At 45.1% G+C, this 18,674-nt stretch overlaps 3 protein-coding genes across 6 annotated transcripts in view; 1 reads left to right on the forward strand and 2 right to left on the reverse strand.

Annotated features, from left to right (window-relative positions):
• The window catches only part of Gdap2 (ganglioside induced differentiation associated protein 2), a 27,573-nt gene extending 16,000 nt beyond the window's left edge, over positions 1-11,573 (reverse strand). The window contains exons 1-6 of one of the 3 annotated variants that reach the window (XM_055065886.2): positions 10,668-11,332; positions 10,408-10,550; positions 9,817-10,059; positions 7,292-7,522; positions 2,172-2,373; positions 28-175 (exon numbers count right to left, since the gene is read on the reverse strand). In XM_055065886.2, the coding sequence (XP_054921861.1) occupies positions 28-175; positions 2,172-2,373; positions 7,292-7,522; positions 9,817-10,059; positions 10,408-10,550; positions 10,668-10,849 (1,149 nt within the window). In that variant the 5' untranslated portion in view covers positions 10,850-11,332. Of the gene's footprint in view, positions 1-27; positions 176-2,171; positions 2,374-7,291; positions 7,523-9,816; positions 10,060-10,407; positions 10,551-10,667 lie in introns of all 3 variants that reach the window. The other 2 variants (XM_050169911.3, XM_055065887.2) reach the window with 2 other exon arrangements.
• LOC126521260 (probable splicing factor, arginine/serine-rich 7) lies at positions 11,564-13,135 on the forward strand. Its single transcript, XM_050169914.3, has one exon. The coding sequence runs from the start codon at positions 11,676-11,678 to the stop codon at positions 13,104-13,106; it is 1,431 nt and encodes a 476-aa protein (XP_050025871.1). The 5' UTR covers positions 11,564-11,675; the 3' UTR covers positions 13,107-13,135.
• Nup43 (nucleoporin 43) overlaps positions 13,103-18,674 on the reverse strand; it is a 34,180-nt gene continuing 28,608 nt past the window's right edge. For both annotated transcript variants that reach the window (XM_055065888.2, XM_050169919.3), the window contains exons 6-7: positions 16,837-17,072; positions 13,103-13,290 (exon numbers count right to left, since the gene is read on the reverse strand). In XM_055065888.2, coding sequence (XP_054921863.1) covers positions 13,157-13,290; positions 16,837-17,072 — 370 coding nt within the window. In that variant the 3' untranslated portion in view covers positions 13,103-13,156. The remainder of the gene's footprint in view (positions 13,291-16,836; positions 17,073-18,674) is intronic.

The raw sequence follows: 18,674 nt of genomic DNA on the forward strand, positions 1-18,674 counted from the left end.
GCACCTCTACCAAATGTAATTACTCACATGTTCTGGGTTCAAGCCTCGAAACCTCCGCCCCACAAAGACAAATATGGGGCGCCCGCTTCGATCCCGTCCAGCTTCATAAAAAAAACGTGCTTCTCGCACCATGCGCAGATCCTCCTGACGGGCCTTTCGTAGCAGTCTGGTGTACCTGCATGCAACAAAGGCAGTTTCTACTCAGTGAGCAAGGCACAAACAAGAAACAGGAAGCAGAAGGATATATAACTTTAAAGAGACACTAAAGGAAGATATTATGCTTTAAGGAAAATATCAAGTTAAACCAATAGATTATTCATCAATCTAGAAGTCTTATAATTTTCTGTGTGCCAATATATGTCCTGTGTAGAAAATCGCCACAAAAGGTTTCGCTACTACTCCTTGATTTGAATTGCCCATGCCAAAATGGATGAGTTGACGTAATCCCCATGTGACCTCATTCTCTGCTGCTCTGCAATTCAGCCAGTGCTGTTGTCACATGAGGGATGCCATAGCGCAATATTGGTGGCTCGAGATCAACACTGACTGTGCAGCAGGCATCAACACTGAGAACGTTTTAACCCAAGCAGACAATGCCTGCTGTGTGCCAGAAGTGCTTGATTGCATTGACAAATTGTTGTTGTGTATTTTCTTTGTTGCTTTCTTTATGGAAACAAATGAACCAACATTCCAACTATTACAGACAACATTTGTTCACCAAAAAGTTGGACAAATGATCAACGACACAACTCGGGTAGCCAATTGGATAAGCTCACATAGTGCAGAATAGGTGGCACCACTCGAATTTTCTATTTTCTCGCTTGCAATAGCCTTCTCACTGCGACTGATAAATGTGTTTTTACAGAAGCCTAATCTTTCAATCTAGCTCTTTTCCTTTAGTGTCTCTAAGAAATTGAAATAATGTGGCTTCAAATATGGGGTAATCTTAAAATTTTAACTTCCGATTTAACCCTTTGAGGGTCAATGACGTAAATATACGGCACCGCGAACAAGTTCAAAATGGTCGATGCGGTATATTTACGGCGCCATCTCTACGTTTAAAACGCAGGCCAATTTCCTAACTTTTTCTTTTCTGGCATGTGCTGCCGCTATGTGGGAATACAGGGAACTTTTCTCGCACCTCCCTTTCTCGGTTTTCATAGCACGGTTTGTTTTAGAGCTAGTTTGCTCCAGCCCGTCTATATACTGCCGCTCGCGCATTGGTGCACGCGCGGGCGGCCAGCCGTTTGGGTTTTGTTCCGTGGGCAGTTTCAAATTCTTGCACTCGCAAAACTTATCGCTATCTCGTTACTAATCGCTCAAAGGGCAACCGCCTGTTTGTTGCTAGTTTCGACCACTGGGGTTCTTTAACGTGCACCTAAATCTAAGTACACGGGTGTTTTCGCATTTCGCCCCCATCGAACTGCAGCCGCCGTGGCCGGGATTCGATCCCGCGACCTCTTGCTCAGCAGCCCAACACCATAGCCACTGAGCAATCACGGCGGGTTGCATGTGTTTCCTTTTTTTCTTTTCGTTCTTTTTTTTTTTTTGAGACTCTCGATAACTGCCTCTGGTTGGCGATAAGATGACAATTAGCGGAAGTTTGTCACACGTTTTGCTTTTTTGACGGGCACACAACCACACGCTCACCTATGCAACTCGATTAGGCTATGGACGTAAATATTAGTGTAAGAGCAGGAACATTTAAGACTTGCAAAATATTGTCGTCTGTGCATTTTCTCAGCCTTGAACTATGTGTATAACAATGTATCAAATTTTTAATTCTTATAAGTTTTTTTATTGTTGTTATTCATGAATAAACAGTACATTTATACCAAGGCAAAATATTTTTTTTTCACTTTACGGTAACCCTAGAAATTTTTTTTTTTTTCAAAATAGGTCCCTCGGAAGAATTGGAATCTGCAATAAAAAAAACCGACTCCAGGCGGTCGCATATGCGGAAGAAAAATCGACCCTGAAAGGGTTAATATTGAAAATAATTAGAACAGATGTCCAATATGTAATAAAGGGTATCTTAGGAAGACATAATGTAGTAGCAGCTAGAATTCACTTTAACATCCTTGTGCAGAGCAGCAGCCTGGTGGGATTTTTTCCCACAGGATGTAACCAGTCCTGCACAAGCAGGTTCAAAAGAACATCTCTTCACTGACCTATGGGAACGTTGGATTTCCCGTGTCATAGGGTCTGAGAGTGCACGGCCACCCTGTCTGTCAACATCTCCCTGCATGCGTGCGAAGGCTGTGCGGCCAACACACACCGATCCCTCCATTAGAGGTCCTGGATCCAGCTCCTTCTCTTCACTTGCTTCCTCTGCAACAGGAGTATCTACCACCTTAGCTGCTAGGTCAGGGACTTCACAGGCATGGTGGCAGCAGCAAGAACATTAAAGTCACCTAGCTCAAGGAATGTGAAAAGGTCCCACAAAGAATCAGTCTGCTCAAAGTGTGAGGCAGTGACAGCAATAGCCAAAAGAAAGCAGTAAAACATTGTGTAGTGGTTATTCAGTATCCTGTAAAATTGGAGGAATTTCTGCAGTCTCATCATTTCTAATACAACTGTTGCTAAATAATGTGTCATGCTTTAATGTACGCATGCTCCAGGGAACTTGCGAGTGCTTGCAGATAGCATAAGGTAGGTAAGTACATGTGGTATAGCATAGCGAAGCTTCCATAGAAGCCCATATGCTCGTAACATGGTAGTTCACGGCCAGTTTCATCATCTATGAAACGTATCTCGTAGAACAAAACATAGTGTGATGTCACATCCAGAATAAACAATAAAATGATGGCATAGTTGCGTGCTGCTTTGTCATAGTCTTATACAGTCGAACCCACTTATAACAATACTGGTTTTAACAATATGCCGGTTATAACAATGTGAAGCTACTGCACTGTCAACTTTTGTGTATTTTTCGTGGTAAAAACCTGTTTACTACAATGCCCTGAAGCTGCATTATTGGTTATAACGATGAAGTCTGGCTGCTGGGTGTCCATGCCGAAAGGTAGTGAAATGTGAAATCCTTGAAAAGAAAAAAAGAAATTCGAGCCGCTAAACAATGGCCTGTTGCCCACAGCCATCGCGCACTCATTTTCCAGCCTTCTCTGCATGCCTCTCTCCCGTCGCCCTTGCACCCCTCCGAACACAAATGGGCTGTGCCCATAGCTTTACACTGTGCCACCCTCTGAAACATGAATGGACTGCGTCAACTAGTGCTCCTCCCAGATTGCTCACTGGCTCCTCATTCAGCGCAGTTCTGCAAACAGCTTAATCGCTCGCATTCGTCTTTGTTGGTTGCGTCGAAATCATTCCTGGCCACATGGTTTGTCAGCCTCGTTTGACTCGCTGTCGAAACGGAAGATGGCTGATCCGCCCACTGATCATCGGCAATGGACGAGGTTGCCGGTCAACAAAAAGCACATGGCTACACATTTGGAAAGAAAGTGCTTCTAACCGATAAGGCGATTGTCGCAAACATGCTTGCATCGGATAGTGACGGCGACGACAGCAGTGATGATGCAGGAGGGCAGGCTGCCTCAACGTTGTCCTCCCATGAGGCCCAGCAGATGATTCAGTCCTCCCTCCGGTGCTTTGTTTTCACGAGGAACCTTCCGCTACACTACGTGGAGCACCTGGATGCCTTGGAGAATGGTGTTGACAAGCTTCGCTGAAAGCATGCAAGGCTGACGGACATGGGGTTTTCTCGTGCAAGCCAGTGAGAAGTATGTGGTGAGATGCTTGTGGCGATCTCACCTCAGTGTTTCTTCTGAATTTCTCAAGCTGACAGGCTGCCGTGGCAACCTTCCCTCATATTTTAAATGGCCCCTTTAGGGGCCACCAAAGCGATGCCTCGGCGGAGCTCGCATATCGCTTGCCACCCGTAACCTCTCTTTGCAGTTGTTATACCAGTGCCATTCTATAACGCTGACAGTCGTGGCATTTCACATGCGATTGGAGCGCTCAGAAAGCAGTTAAACGAGTGAACACAATCAGCAGCCGGATGGAGGAAGGTGGTGGGGAGGGGCACTGGCCTCTCCGCCATTATACTCAGAACAGCTCTGCCATCCCCCATTTCACTTTTTCATGCAACCTGTTTATAACAATTCTCAGTCACAACAATAGAATTTTCGTGGCGCTTGAATATTACAAGTGGGTTCGACTGTATACATAAGATCCTTCATTTTAGGGTAAAACCTGATAATGCGCAATTTTGTACTCCTAATAAAATTGATAAAATAAGATTAAACCCGATTTCTCCCCAAAGTTTGCCCTTCCTTAAATAATAACAAATGCAGCCGTTACAAAGCTAATGACTGCTCCCCATCTTTTGTGAGCAAGTGGTTAAGATGTATCATAATAATATGTAAATATGGTGTATGCCTCGTTTTCGCTTAACACTTGAGCAATAACCAGCATATACAAAAATGCAATACATTCAGCGCCTACTGACGTTCCGTGAACAAAAGCTTGTTGCTTTATTACTAGCTGTGTTTAACAGAATACAACAATGGCACATTGCATCGCACTTCCTTCACATCACGTACATGTAAACGGCGGTAATGCACTAGAAAGCACAATGCAGCACTGACATTGCTTTGCATTGTGATCAGTAGCTGTGACAGAGAACATGTTGACCCAACTATATTTATTTTATTTATTTATTTATTTCGGAATACTGTCAATCCCTTTTTGGGATCTTTACAGGAGAGGGCAGAACATACAAATACAGGTTCAGTGCTAATATATATATTTTTTAAGAGTCAAAAATAAAGGCAAACATGCAGTACATATGACAATAATAAGTAAAACTGATGATGGCACTTGAATACAATAATTACACTGAGAGGAACACTGTAATATAACATTATGAACAAGGTTATGCTGAGAGGAATGTAAGCACAGAGTTCTCAGTGAGGATAATAAATTTGTCTATGGTGCGCTGGGCCGTGACTGATGGATGCAAGCGATTCCAATCTCGGACAGCTTGTGGAAAAAAAGAATATCTGAAAGTATTACTGTGACAGAAATATTCTTCAAGGGTGAGTGCATGCTTGTGACGTGTTAGTCTTGTGTTTATACGAACAAAATCTGTGGGAGACATCTTTAATGCATTGTTGAGCAGTAAATACAAAAACTTTAGACGGTGTAATTTAGCACGGCTGGACAACGTGTGAAGCCCAGCCATGCGTAAAAGATCTGTGGGTGAATGCATGCGTCCATAGCCGTTGAAGATGAAGCGCACGGCTTTCCTTTGAACCATTTCGAGTGTTTTAACATTGTTTTTAGTGTGGGGGAACCAAGCTATGTTAGCGTATTCTAAGATCGGACGGATAAAGGTGACGTAAGCTAGAAGTTTTGTTTCAGATGTAGAATGACGAAGGGCCCTTTTAAGAAAAAATAACTTGTTCATTGCTTTGCTAGCTATGCTTTGAACATGCGTAGTCCAGTTTAAGTCAGAAGTGATGACTACACCCAAGTACCGATATTCAGTCACACTATTGATATTCACGTTATTGCAAGAGTATACGTAATCTAATTTACACTTTTTCCTTGTAATGGACATAGAGACAGTTTCTTCGAAATTAATTAGCATCTGCCATTTATTACACCATTCTTCAATTTTTCCTAGAGCGTTGTTAAGTTTTTCCTGGTCATTAGAGTCTTTTATTTCTTGGTATAGCACGCAGTCATCCGCGAAAAGTCGCATTCTTACATCAGTTTCATTTGACATGTCGTTAATAAAAAGTAGAAAGAACAGCGGGGCTAAAACTGTACCTTGAGGTACTCCTGAAAGAACAGGTACTAACTTGGAGGCATGATGGTCGTATTGCACAAATTGATAACGATCAGAGAGGTAATTATAAATCCATCATACCAGTGGTCCATCGCCAAATATTGTTTTAATTTTAAAGTGGAGTTTAGTATGAGAGACTCAGTCAAAAGCCTTCGATAGATCCAAGAAAAGGGCATTGATTTGCGACTGATTCTCGAGGCTTTGTGCAAAATCATGCATAATTTCTACTAGTTGGGTAGCGGTTGACAAGCCACGACGATATCCATGTTGGCTTCTGTGGAGTATGTTATTGACTACGACAAAATTTGTCAAATTTCAAAATGATGTGTTCTAGTAATTTGCAGCATGTACATGTCAGTGACATTGGTCGATAATTAGCTGCCGATAAAACATTGCCAGATTTATGCACCTGAATTATTTTCGCTACTTTCCACTCTGCAGGAAGGCTACACTCATCGATTGATTTTTGATATATCAGGCAGAGGTATTTACTTATAGGCTCGGCGTACCGCTTGAGAAATTTGTTCGGGATTCCATCTAGTCCATCACATTTCTTATCATCCATGTTTAACAACATCATAAGCACTCCCGCCTCGGATATTAGTAGAGTACCTGTCAGCATGGTCTTGCATTCGAATTCGAGGGCAAGGTAAGAGCAGTCATGTGTGAACACTGACTGAGAGTGAGTGTTAAAGGTGTCAGCGTCAATTTCTTCGGTGGATTTTGTCTCGCTGTTTGTGTGTTGGGAACTTAGGCATCTCCAGAATTTGCTGGGTGCTGATTTAACGAAACCATTAAGTGTGCTATTACAATAAGTCAGTTTAGCAGTCCTAATTGTACTTTTTAATAGGCTAGTTAGAGAGTGAAGGCGAGTAAAGTAGTTTGGAACCGGGCGTATTTTGTTTGATTTTGTCAGTCTTGATTTTACGCTTGAGGTGAATAGCATCGCGTGTTATCCATGGATTTTTTTTCTTTGTGGATTTTGTTACAGTGAAAGGTAATTAAAAGAAAGGTAATTCCATTAATTTTGTTGCAAGAATGTATATTCCTGCAACAAGATTGCAATGAATGAATCAGCCAGTTGTCATACACAGTGGTGAACGTGGAAAGGTAAATGTGCCATCCGCTTAACTTTCCTGTGCTCGTGTTTCATTCCACTGTGGCTACTCCAGTGAGCAATAGTCTGGAGACTACCAATCTGCCAATTTTTTTTTCGCAGTGTAGGCACATTCGCAGTGTAGGCACATAGATCAAGTGGTATGGCCTACATGCACATCTTGAATGAACACAATGCACTTAGACAACTCCACGCTACAAGGCTGTGCTAGAAGAGATTTGCCAGATTTGTGCGCTTGACTATACCTTTACATTGTGCAATATGTGCTTTAAACTCAAACAAAAAATGTGCAACCCCACAATAAATTAACAAATTTGCATTCCAAATTAGCTTCAAACCAACCAATCGGTTGTTAGGCTTACCTCCAAAGGGCTTGTCAACAATGCGGATACCCCTCTCGGGCAGTAGAGGCTCTCCACGAGGCCCACCGATATCCTTGGGAAGCCGCTGCCGTGCATGCTCTTCCTCCACGCTGGTGCGAGGGAAGTACAGTGGTAGCAACTGCTCATAAGTGCCCACCTCACCACCTTCTACAGTGACGACAATGAGGTCCACTGTGTCCCCATGCCTTTCAAGAAAGCGACGAAGTGTTCCTGCATTGTTCAGCCAGGGTACAATATTGGAGGAATTGGAAGTGCTGCAACTAAAACTTGGAAAAAATAGCATCTACAAATGTTGCACAGAAAGGGTGTGTACAAATTCTGCCTAGCATTGAAGCCTGTCTACTTTGATGGCTAAGATGGCGGCTTTGAGGCTGAGTATTGCAATGCATTTGAAAGGGGTCTCTAATGCGACGCCACACATTGACAAAAAACATTGTAGTTTCTTAGCACATGCCAACACAAGAAAAACAATATATGGGTTAGTTTAGTGCAAAGGAAAGTCTGACAACGCTTCTGGTGTGCAGGTGAGCTTCCCTGCAGGCACAAGGCAGGCTGTTCAGCTGCAATCTTGTTTGGACAGCAAAGTAGCCTGTATTGTCCTTGACTTAAATGTCTTCACGACACTGCCTTCTCTCTCTGCTTCATCAGAATTGGAATGAGGCTTAAGATGGTCATTGTCAGCTTTGCTGTCTATTTAGCCTCTACGGTGACTATCGGAATGCGGCCATAATAGCAATACATGGGCATGACTTCTGGCTAAATTGTTGTCATCTCCACGGTTAAATTTCTGGAATTCCACAGTGGATGCAGTTTAATACCATGTAGGATGCCCTTTTTTGTCAACAATAAATAAGGAAAATGCATTGTCTGCTGCGATGGCAGAGAACAATTGAATTTGCCGTAACAAACTAAAGGTGCCATCAGTCTTAGGGCAACACCCAGTGTGTGGCTCATATCACTGGAGTACCACTGCTGCAAAATGCAACCATTAAGTGGAATTCGAATGCAAACAAGCCAGCAGTTTAGCCAGATGAATTCTGTGCATTTGGCACTCTTATTTATGCAATGTTCAGTATACTCTTTTTCAAAATAATACACCTCCAGAATTGAACCTATCAGGTACATTCCAATGCTAAAAACAGAGAAGGGGACATTCTGACATTGAAGCACCTGTGCACAGCACTTCATGCATAGCCTTTGCAAGAAAATCTTCAAAATATTAGCATGGTGTGATGTGCTATCAATCAGCATAAACAGACAAACTGCGTAACTGGCCCGCTACAAAGTATTTGCTTGCTCATCAAAACATGCCAGTCTAACACAGCTCCCAACTAAATCATAGCCATGCTGAGGTACTCGGCAAAAGCAGACAAATGAACAGGTACGAAACAGGAGGTGAGAAACAAGATGTGCGTTTCATTCACTTTTTCCCATCTCTTGCATACACATCTACTCACTGGTTTTCCTGTTTGTGCATAAGCATGGAGGAAAGAAAATATATAGAAGCACAACATCAGGCAGTCAGCCTTCTCAATTCATCCTCCTTTAACACTATTTTGGTCCTAGTTCCCCCGCCAAATGGGCACATTGCATGTTGAAACCAGAGAGCCACACCCCTTATGTTGCTAGGTTCATGCTAGGTTTGAGTACCACTGAAGCTGTTGCCACATTCTCAAGTCTGTGCTGCTTGCTTTCTGCTTGCCACATTTGGGGTCTTTTATGCTTTTGGCCTCGATGCCTGGAAACATTGTCACCATTGCCAGAGCAACACTTGCTCTGGAGCATCCACATGATTAGTTGGACATTACAACTTTTAAGTGGCACAGCAATCAAGCAGACAAACCCAGCACAGCTACACAGGGCGACTAGAAAATAAAAATTAAATTCTGGGTTATACGTGACAAAATGCGTTCTGATTATGAGGGACACTGTAGTGGGGGACTCCGGATTAATTTTGACCACCAGGCGATCCTTAACATGCTTCTAGTGCACATGACACAGGTGTTTTTTTATTTCGCCCTCAACGAAATGCGGCCGCCGCGACCGGGATTCGATCCTGCGACCTTGTGCTTATCAGTGGAACACCACGATGGCTAAGCCATCACAGCGGGTCAATTTGATTATGAGGCCCGCTGTAGTGAGGGACTCCAGATTATTTTGACCACCTGGGGTTCTTTAACAAACACCCAATGCACAGTGCAAAGGCATTCTTGCATTTTGCCCTTATTGAAATGTAGCCACCGTGGTGGCGATTTTATCCTGTGATGTTGTGCTCAGCAGCACAATGCCATAGCCACTGGGCCACCATGACAGGTGGCGACTAGAAATGATCACTTGTCACCCGTGCTTGGGTGCTTTTCCCACAAGCCCTTTCTATTTTTTATGACTAGGCTTCAAGATTGCCACGTAATGCTCCCATCTAAGTTTTTTTTTTTCTCTGTTTCTTTCATCCATGTTCACGAGCATGTACCAACTCACATAGCGAAAAACTCAGCTGAACTTACTAAGAGCTATGTGGGCTCCTTCTGTAGCGGGGTAGGACCTGCGCATGGAATGGATTGGGCAGAGCCCAAGGGTGCGAAGCCCGTGCTCAGGTATCATTTGCAGCACCCGCCAATAGCTCGAATGAAGTGCTGTCTCTGCGGCTGTGTGAAACTTGACATTGTACTTGGGCCCTACAGTGTGGATCACAAAACGTGCTGGAAGGTTGTACCCCTTGCTCAACTTGGCTTCTCCAGTGCGGCATGCTGCAGTGGGGATAAGCATTATATTACAAAAACACTTATGCAAGTTTGACAATGAAAACAAGTTGTCTATGCCCCACAAAGGTTAGCAAATGGGCAGCTCACATTCTGAATTAAATCAAATTGCAGGCATACTGCCAGCCCACAAACATGGCACAGCTATGTGTGATGTATCATATAAACATCCTGTGGCTCTTATAACTGTCACACTCGCAGCTGAACAACAAAAAATGCAAAAATTCTACCTACTTTTCCATTTAGATCTAGCGACACAAGCTACATACATGGGGACTCGCTTTTGCCACGTATATCCAAAATGCTCCTGTGAAACAAGTAAGCTTTCATGCTCACACTGAATTTCGTTGAGCAAGTCTTGCTTCAATTGTGGTCCAGCCCTCGCTACGAGCCTTTGACTTAGAGGACTTCTGTCCGTCAGATTTTCGTTTGTGGAGTTGACAATGGCGTGCGCATTCAGGCAGGTCATGTCGCCAACCCTGAATGCGTGGAGAAACGTGCGACACAGCTGTCAAATCTGCGTGCACTTGATGCCGCAAACAAGAACAGAGGAACAGGCTTTGCATTAACGACAACTGATATGTGAAGAAGCTTACCAAAGGGCAATTTTTCGGTTAAGCTCTTCGTTGATAGGAAACGGTGTGTACTCGCGGCAGCACTTCTCTTGGGCATCCGGCCTGTCCTTTTCTTCAAGGACAGGCTCCCGGGGGGCTATTTGGTGCCATCGTTTCAGGACCGCAACGTCTACAATGTCCAACGGTGAGCCCAACGGGTCCATTGCTAGGCCGGCTGAGGCGAGTACAAGGTAATGCCGCTATTTCTGAGGGTCGTGCAAACACAACAAGCTCATGAAAGGGGGCGTTCTGCAATGCAGACCGGAGACAGCGAGTGGCCGGCAGCGCTTCTGCACACAACAGCACAAACCCAGCTGAGCGTATTCACGCACGTGACCTCAGGACTGCCGCTTCTTCGCACAGCTAACTGACGCAGCAGGCAAGACCGGGCGATCGTACATTTTTGTTCATGCAAACGCCACGGAAGGAACAAGCAGTTATCGCGAAGAGCACCCTAGAACCCGATAGAGCAACACAGCCCTCAGTACCCAGCCTCGACCAGCCAGTAGCTACCGTGTTGACACCCCTCGAATCACTCACTACTATCAGCTACTCGGCTGCTAACGGCACGGTCGCACGGTCATACCGAAACGCAAACGATGAAAGTGGAACCAACCGCGATTCAAGTGGATCATAGAAACTCTATGAAGTGGATGGTCATAGGTCTATATGTCATAGGTGGTGTCGTGATACTCATCATTATCATCATAATACCCACATTTACTTAAAGTGACGTCATGATCGCCATGTTTTAAACACAGATTAAAACTGCGCATGTTTAAATAAATCTAAGTTATTCGGGTGCTTTAAATCTTTCAGCATAAATATTTTTGTTTTTATGCCTTCTTTTTTTCCCCCTTCAACTGCATAAAGCGTATACGGACGCAGAGAATAGCCAATCCATACCTACACAGCCGGCGCTGCTGCCCAGCAACGTTTGTCTGTCCTTTCCATTCTTCGACTGATGAACTTAACGACGAGATAGAAGCAATGGATACCTGCGTGATCCAAGTAACAAATGTTGCCCCTACAGCCACCGTGGAGCAAATGTCCACACTGTTCGGCTTTTTGGGCAAAATCCTGGAGTTGAAGATGTATCCAGCGGACGAATTCTTGGTGCACCCTGTGGCCAAGGTATGCTACATTCGCTTCGAAGAATCCTGGAGCGTCGGCGTAGCGCAGCACCTCACGAACACGGTGTTTGTCGACCGTGCTCTAATTGTTGTGCCGGTGGCGGATGGTAAACTTCCAGACGAGAGCAAGGCGTTGGCCCTCACAGCGTCGGCGACGCCGCCCGTCGAGGAGCCCGCGCCTGTCGTCACCGGTTTGGTCAATCAGCTTGCTATGGGAGCTGGTGGTATTCAAGTGATCACAACTCAAGATCCCACGCTGGCCGCCTTGGGCTTGCCGCCGTATCCACCGCTACCGGCTACGATGGACCCCGCTAAAGTGGAAGAGATCCGGCGCACCGTCTACGTCGGCAACTTGGACTCATCAGCCACTACTGAACAACTGCTCAAGTTCTTCAGTCAGATGGGTGAAGTGAAATACGTGCGCATGGCTGGCGGTGAGAGCCAGCCGACGCGGTTCGCCTTCGTCGAGTTCACCGAACAAAGCAGCGTGGGCCGCGCGCTGCAGTTCAACGGCATCGAGTTTTGTGGTCGTTCACTTAAGATAAACCACTCAAACAACGCGATCGTCAAACCACAGGCGAAAAGCTCCGAGGCGGCGCACAAAGAGATTGAAGAGGCTATGCGACGCGTGCGCGAAGCGCAGTCGCTTATTACGGCTGCCATTGAGCCAGAAATGGTGAAGCAGCCGACGGCTGGCTCTCCATTACAACTTGGTGCGGTGGCGACCAGTACCAAACGCAGGAGCCGTTCGAAGAGCCGTTCGAGACGCCGCAGCACCCGCTCCAGGAGTCACAGCAGTCGACGCAGGAGTCGGTCCAGCAGTCGTAGACGCTCGACCAGTACCAGTCGACACCGGCGATCTCACAGGCGGTCGAGAAGCAGGCATCGCTCGCCTAGACGCAGGCGGCGTTCCTCAAGCAGCCGGCGTTCGTCCCGCTCCAGGCGCCATTCGAGGTCCCGGTCTCCAAGCAGCAGAAAGCTTAGACTCAAGGATCCAGACAGGCGTCGCGGCGATTCCCCCCGGGAGAGGCGCCGCCGCAAGCGGTCGCACACGCCTCGCAAATCCAGGCGGGGCTCGTCGCCGCTGACGCCACCACGCCGTAGCGGCAAGAAGCGGCACAAGTCGCGCAGCCCAAAGCGATCTAAGAGTCGCAAATCTTCGAAAGAGGATACAAAGGCCCCCGTTGCGAGGGACTACGACGAAGAAGAAAAAGGCTATGAGCCGGCACGCGAAATGAGCCCAGCCAGTTCTCCCCCGTCGGGGGACATGGATCTCGCCAGCGATTGAACCAATAAAGGGCACTCATTTTATTTCCACATACTGTAGCTTGTTCACTGTCAGTGAGAGAGAAGTAGGAGGGTTTCACTGTCTGAACCAGCCGCTACCAAGGGACCCTGGAGATCAAGGCTGTTCAGCGGTCTCCCTTGAGGACGAACCAGGGCATCCATGTCTACTTCACCCTGCGGCATTCCTGTGCAAGATCATACATGCAAGAGTGAGCACACTGATTGTCATGCTTGTTAAATTTCAGAAAAACAGAGTGCAGGCACTGCAAGCTAAGCACTGGCAATATGGCAAGTGTGTAGAAGCATCGCACAAACTGTTCCATTAGCCCTATTCACTATTGAGCATCCACAATGGCTTATATAATTGACAAATTCACAATTTACAAGGCCCAAATTTCATTCATGCAAATGCTCGACTTTGGCGGCTCTCATTTCAAAAAGAATGATAGATCCCCCCACACCTTTACACTAGTGGCTCCATACACAAGGCTCACTTAGCATAACTTTCTTACCATTATGTGATGAAGATGTCAGATAAGCAGATTTTTTTTTTTTTTCTCCCATCGGGATGTCGTAATAACCTCATGGTTTGAAGATGAAAACATTCCCAAGCGTGCCTTGTGTCCAGCAAGCACCTGCTACTGGGTGTTCACTGTGAAGTCCATGCAAAGCCTTATTATGATGACGCGTGCAGCTTAAATCTCATTGCACTGCGATTTTTCTAGTTGCTCTAGGTTTCTAGTTTTTCTAGTTTCTAGCTGCGAGTCTGCGGCTGTAAAGGTAGTCAGTGCCAAGACTCGCCAAGTCACCTGTTAGTTGTTAAATGAGATGCATTGCGAAGGGAATCCTGAGACTTTATCAAATCTGTTCATGCTGCATTGGCACTATGAAATGTTCGGGGCTCTAAATGAAAAGTACAGAAAGACACCAGTGATAAAAACGGCTCTTTTGACATTGCACCAAAGCTGCTGCCTTATGGCCGATTTACACTCGAGCCGCATGATGCACCACCCACCTGCTGCATGCGTGCGGTTGTGTGAAAAATTGCACATGTCGCAGACTGCTGCACAAATTTCCGTTTACACTGCGTCCTGAACTGAAATTGAACTGAACTGAATTGAAACTGAACTGAACTGAAATTTGTGCGATGTGCAGTTTTTCACACGCATGTGGCAGGCAGCAGGGGTGTGAGCGTAGATCAGCCTTTATTCTGTGCTTATTAATTTTGGCCATTCCAATAAAAATTTCCACCTTGAAAAGAAAGAAACACTAATAGGTGTTGTAGCTCTTAGCTTAACCAAATGCTTGGCATGCTAATCAAGATTAAAGTGAAAGATGAAATAAGAAATATAAAAACATGAGAAGTAATAAACAAAATACAGCAAAGACGGTCATTCATTTAATAAGAGATACATTTCGCAATGAAATGTTAACGAAGTAAATCCTACCGAAAATAGAAAAGGCCTGTGCCACATAAAAAAAAAAAGTGCCTCTCGCATTTAAAGGGACACTAAAGAGAAAAATTTCTTCTGCATCAGTAAATCACCTTTCTACAATGCGAAATACACCACTCTTACCAAGACGCTTGGTAAGCCAGAAAAGCGCAAGAACTAAAGATGGGTGGCGACGCCTCCTTGAAGTTCCCGCACCTAGTCGCTGCGACGTCATGGATTTTGATGGCATCTTCTAGGGCCTACTTAATTATGTAGCGGTACAGGTTGACCACATTGTGTTCTAAAGGAACCAAATATTAAACAGCACGTTTCAGAAACGTTTACTCAGTCAACGCGGCCCAAATGCGAAAACATACTTTGGCATCCCTGACGTCACACTGACGTGTCGGCGTTGGGGTTTCGGCACGAAATTCAAGTACTGATACTTCGACCTTCATTTTCTCATCTAATAATCAAACTATTATATTGAAATGACTGCCTGCAGAGTTCTCAAACAATGCTTTATTAGTCTCAACTGATTTATTGTTTCGCTTTAGTGTCCCTTTAAAGCAGATGCAGAGTCGTCCCCCCCCCCCCCCCCCTATGTCCTACATGATCTTGGAGGTGAATGCATACATTGTGAGACAGGTTTAAATTTTCAGTCAGCAATTCCTTTTAAGGTGCCTCATGTGGTCCACCTCAGTCTGAACATTTATGGTTTCCGCCACTGCGCATGACAGTTCTGTCATGGCTCTCGTTCACATGTACGGTCTGCACTCACATTCTAGCCGAGGAAACAAAAGATTGAGACAAGCACATTATTCCTCTTCCAATGAGTTCGAACGCTAAGGGTGTCGTATTATTGGCATAGAATTTTGTGCCTACCCTCAGGTTTTGAGAAAGTCGAAGGGTCAGTACTGCAGACTGCGAGTATGAGGGCAAAAATACTATGCAAAATATTAGTTACGCGACAACGTTCTGGATGTCCTAGTAGGGCTTTAGGTTCCTGTGCTAGTTACATGAAATTTAGTCAGGTTATAATTGAGACTAGTTAATAGCTTATTGAAACAAGGATTAGAATGCACTGTAAAGGAACCTAAGATTCAGCCCAGTGGGTTTTATAAGAATTTTCTGAACAAGAACAGCCCAAACAGTGTGAAATATGTTACCTCACACTAGTGTACCAGTGCTACTATTTGGGCACGAAATTCAAAAATGAAAACTCTGCCCTTCACTTTCTCTGCTAATAAACTGAAATCTATATTTTTCCACCAAATAATGAATGCAAATCAAGCACTGAGAGAAAAATAGTTACAGAGGCACTTAAGTCTCCTTACGTGTATTGAATGTGAAAGCATTCAGTCTTCCACATGATACTTTTCACTTTGTCATGGGCTCGAATTGGGCGAAGTCAATTTTGAGGGAGGGCCACGTAAATTTTGGGGGTGACCCAAGCCAATTTTGGGAATGGGCGAGGTCAATCTTGAATGTGGGTCAACTCATCAAATTGGGCAAAGCCAATTTTGGGGGTGGGCTAGGTCAGTTTAGATGTGGGTCAACTCAATTTTCGAATTGGGCAAAGTCAATTTTTCGAGTGTGGACCATAGCGTCTGTCTGACGCTGTGGCTGTTCACCATGGAATTTTGCAGCATGAGTCGCAGCAGGTCCAGCGCTGGGAACGTGATGTTATCACGTGGTCATGCGGGTTTTGGTACCAGCGGATGTTAATACCAGATTAACTGCTTCATAGGGCATATAGTGCTTTCGCATTAAAGAAAGAAGAATTCACTAGATTGGGTGGTTGGTTATTGGTTAGAATGTTTATTACTCTCTTCACATTCATTAGGCAAGAAAATGTTGATTATTACTGGAGAAAACAGCAGCCAATGTTTTCTTTCTTGAATTTCCTGCTTAATTCTCATAGTCTGCACATCAATGTGATGTCATGGCTTTCAAATTACGTTTACAAGTTTGAGCTGTTTTGTCACAGGAAGAGTTTCACAGGCTAGGCCTTTTGTTTCCTTGTAATGCAATGTAGTTTTTCTTTACTGACAAACGGTTAAATAGACCTGAGAAGATGCTGTGAAAACTCATGGCAAACTGGTGCCAGAAGTTCTAGGTGGTGGTGCCACCCTCCTTTGATTTTTGCATTTTTTTTCTTTCTTACCAAGCCTCACCTATCAGTAAGAGCAGGAACTCTGCGATTGAGGAAGTGTGATTTCTTAATACAGCCAAATGCTTAACTTTATATTCATCTTCAGTGTAGCAACTGCAAGGCCATAGTGAAGTGACACAAACCAGCGCCAGGTGCAGCCCAGCACAATAGTGAGCCATCATGTGCACAGAACAGCAGGCTGCCGTCTGGATGGAACGCCATGTCTGAGAGGGCACCCTGGGTGGGCGCTGCCAGTGTGACCGTGGCTAGGCGTGTCTGGCGTAGGTCCCACAGGGAGAGCTGGCCGCTCACAGCACCACAGGCAACCAGGTGGCCCTGGCTCTGGTGCTGCGCCAGACATGTCACCTGCTGGCCAGTCCTGGATGCAGTCATAAATTTGCAGCGGTCAAGAGAAATCTCTGGGCCAGAGTAACAGTAAACGCACATGAGTTCAAGCTCATCACCACTGCCCTTACAAAGGATGGTCTTGGAGGCTTTTTCGACCAAGAGACAGTCAAGGAAGGCACCCAGATGCATGGATTGTGAACAATGACAATAGCATAGGAGGTGGTCCAAACCAAATGTAGAAACTGTATTAGCCAACACCGTTGTGAACCTGACTGACTGCTCTCAAAGGTGTCGGCAGTGCTGCCATCACCTTAAGACATGAGTCAAGGGGTAGCATTGGGCGGACAGATGTTTTAGAATATGAGGGTAAGCAGTGATGCACAGTGCAAAGAATGCTTGTGTGCAATTTTTATTTTATTTTTCAGTTTGGTGGCTACACACAAGAATAGACTGTTGGGCTAGATGGTTCATGATGAATAACTTGCAGTGCACGACGGGAAAAAGCAAGGTATACACGTACAGAAAGCCGACACATAACATACAGATACGGCACCCTCAAAGTCTCGGTACAAGAGTGAAGACGCATGTGTAGGAATGAAGATCAGCTGCTGAAAGTTAATCAGTGTGCTAAAAGTCAAAGGTAGGACGTAATGGGACTGCCAAAGTCAAGCAATAGCAGCAAGCTCTTTTGTAAAGCACACATGGGAAGAGAAGATGGAGTGAAAAGGAGAAGAACCTGAAATGTGGGTTCGACCAGTGAGCCTGCAGTGTGCACTTACCACAATGCATATTACTCACACATTTATTCTAACTGCATTTAGAGAACACTATAGCACAAAGGCATGCACCTTAACATGATACCTGCCAACCTATGGACTTCAAAATTCGTAATCATGTAGCTGACACAATGCCGATAAGAAGGAGGGGGGAGGGGGGAAGGCATTTTTTTCACAGCGAAGCTTGCATATTCTAAGAATTTTGCATATTCAACCTCACACAAAAAGAAATTTCAAAGGGCCCCTCACAAGGTCTAGCCATTTTGGGCTGACAGGCGCAGAGCATACACTGCACGCTAACGATTGTGTCTGCTAAGTATTAGATTGCTACGCACCACGGAAAGATTTGAAATTTCAAACCGAACGCTGTTTGCCCTACTCGTTGCGGCCGCCGTGCTCCAAGCCAGAGTACACGTGCTAGTGCACCTATGTACATGTATTTGTGCTGTGACGTCGCTCGTAGTGACACATGACCTCGAGAATCATTCAAGGCAACATCTGTTATTTGTGTAATCTGTTGCTTGAATAGACGAATTAAAGTTTAGAGAAATAATAAAAGACACAAACCGAATGTCTACGTGTTTTTGTTTTACTTGGCACTGCAGCAAGAGAGGTGTAGTTCCGTTTCGTCTCCTTGTTCCCATGTCGTGCAGTCACGCACACAGACACTGAAACTATGCCATTTTCTACCATGTTCCAGTGCATGATCATGCTCTGTGAGCCGCTTGCCTCTGCTTCGGTATTCGTGTAGCACCGACTTATACTACTAGTCAGGTGTCCTCACGCACAGCGTGCTGTGTGAAACAAGACAATCGCAAAACTTGCACACGATGCCGTCAGCGGAAGTGCGCCGTGCT

The sequence above is a fragment of the Dermacentor andersoni genome, chromosome 6 (genome assembly GCF_023375885.2).
Source record: "Dermacentor andersoni chromosome 6, qqDerAnde1_hic_scaffold, whole genome shotgun sequence".
Taxonomy (NCBI): Eukaryota; Metazoa; Arthropoda; class Arachnida; order Ixodida; family Ixodidae; genus Dermacentor; species Dermacentor andersoni.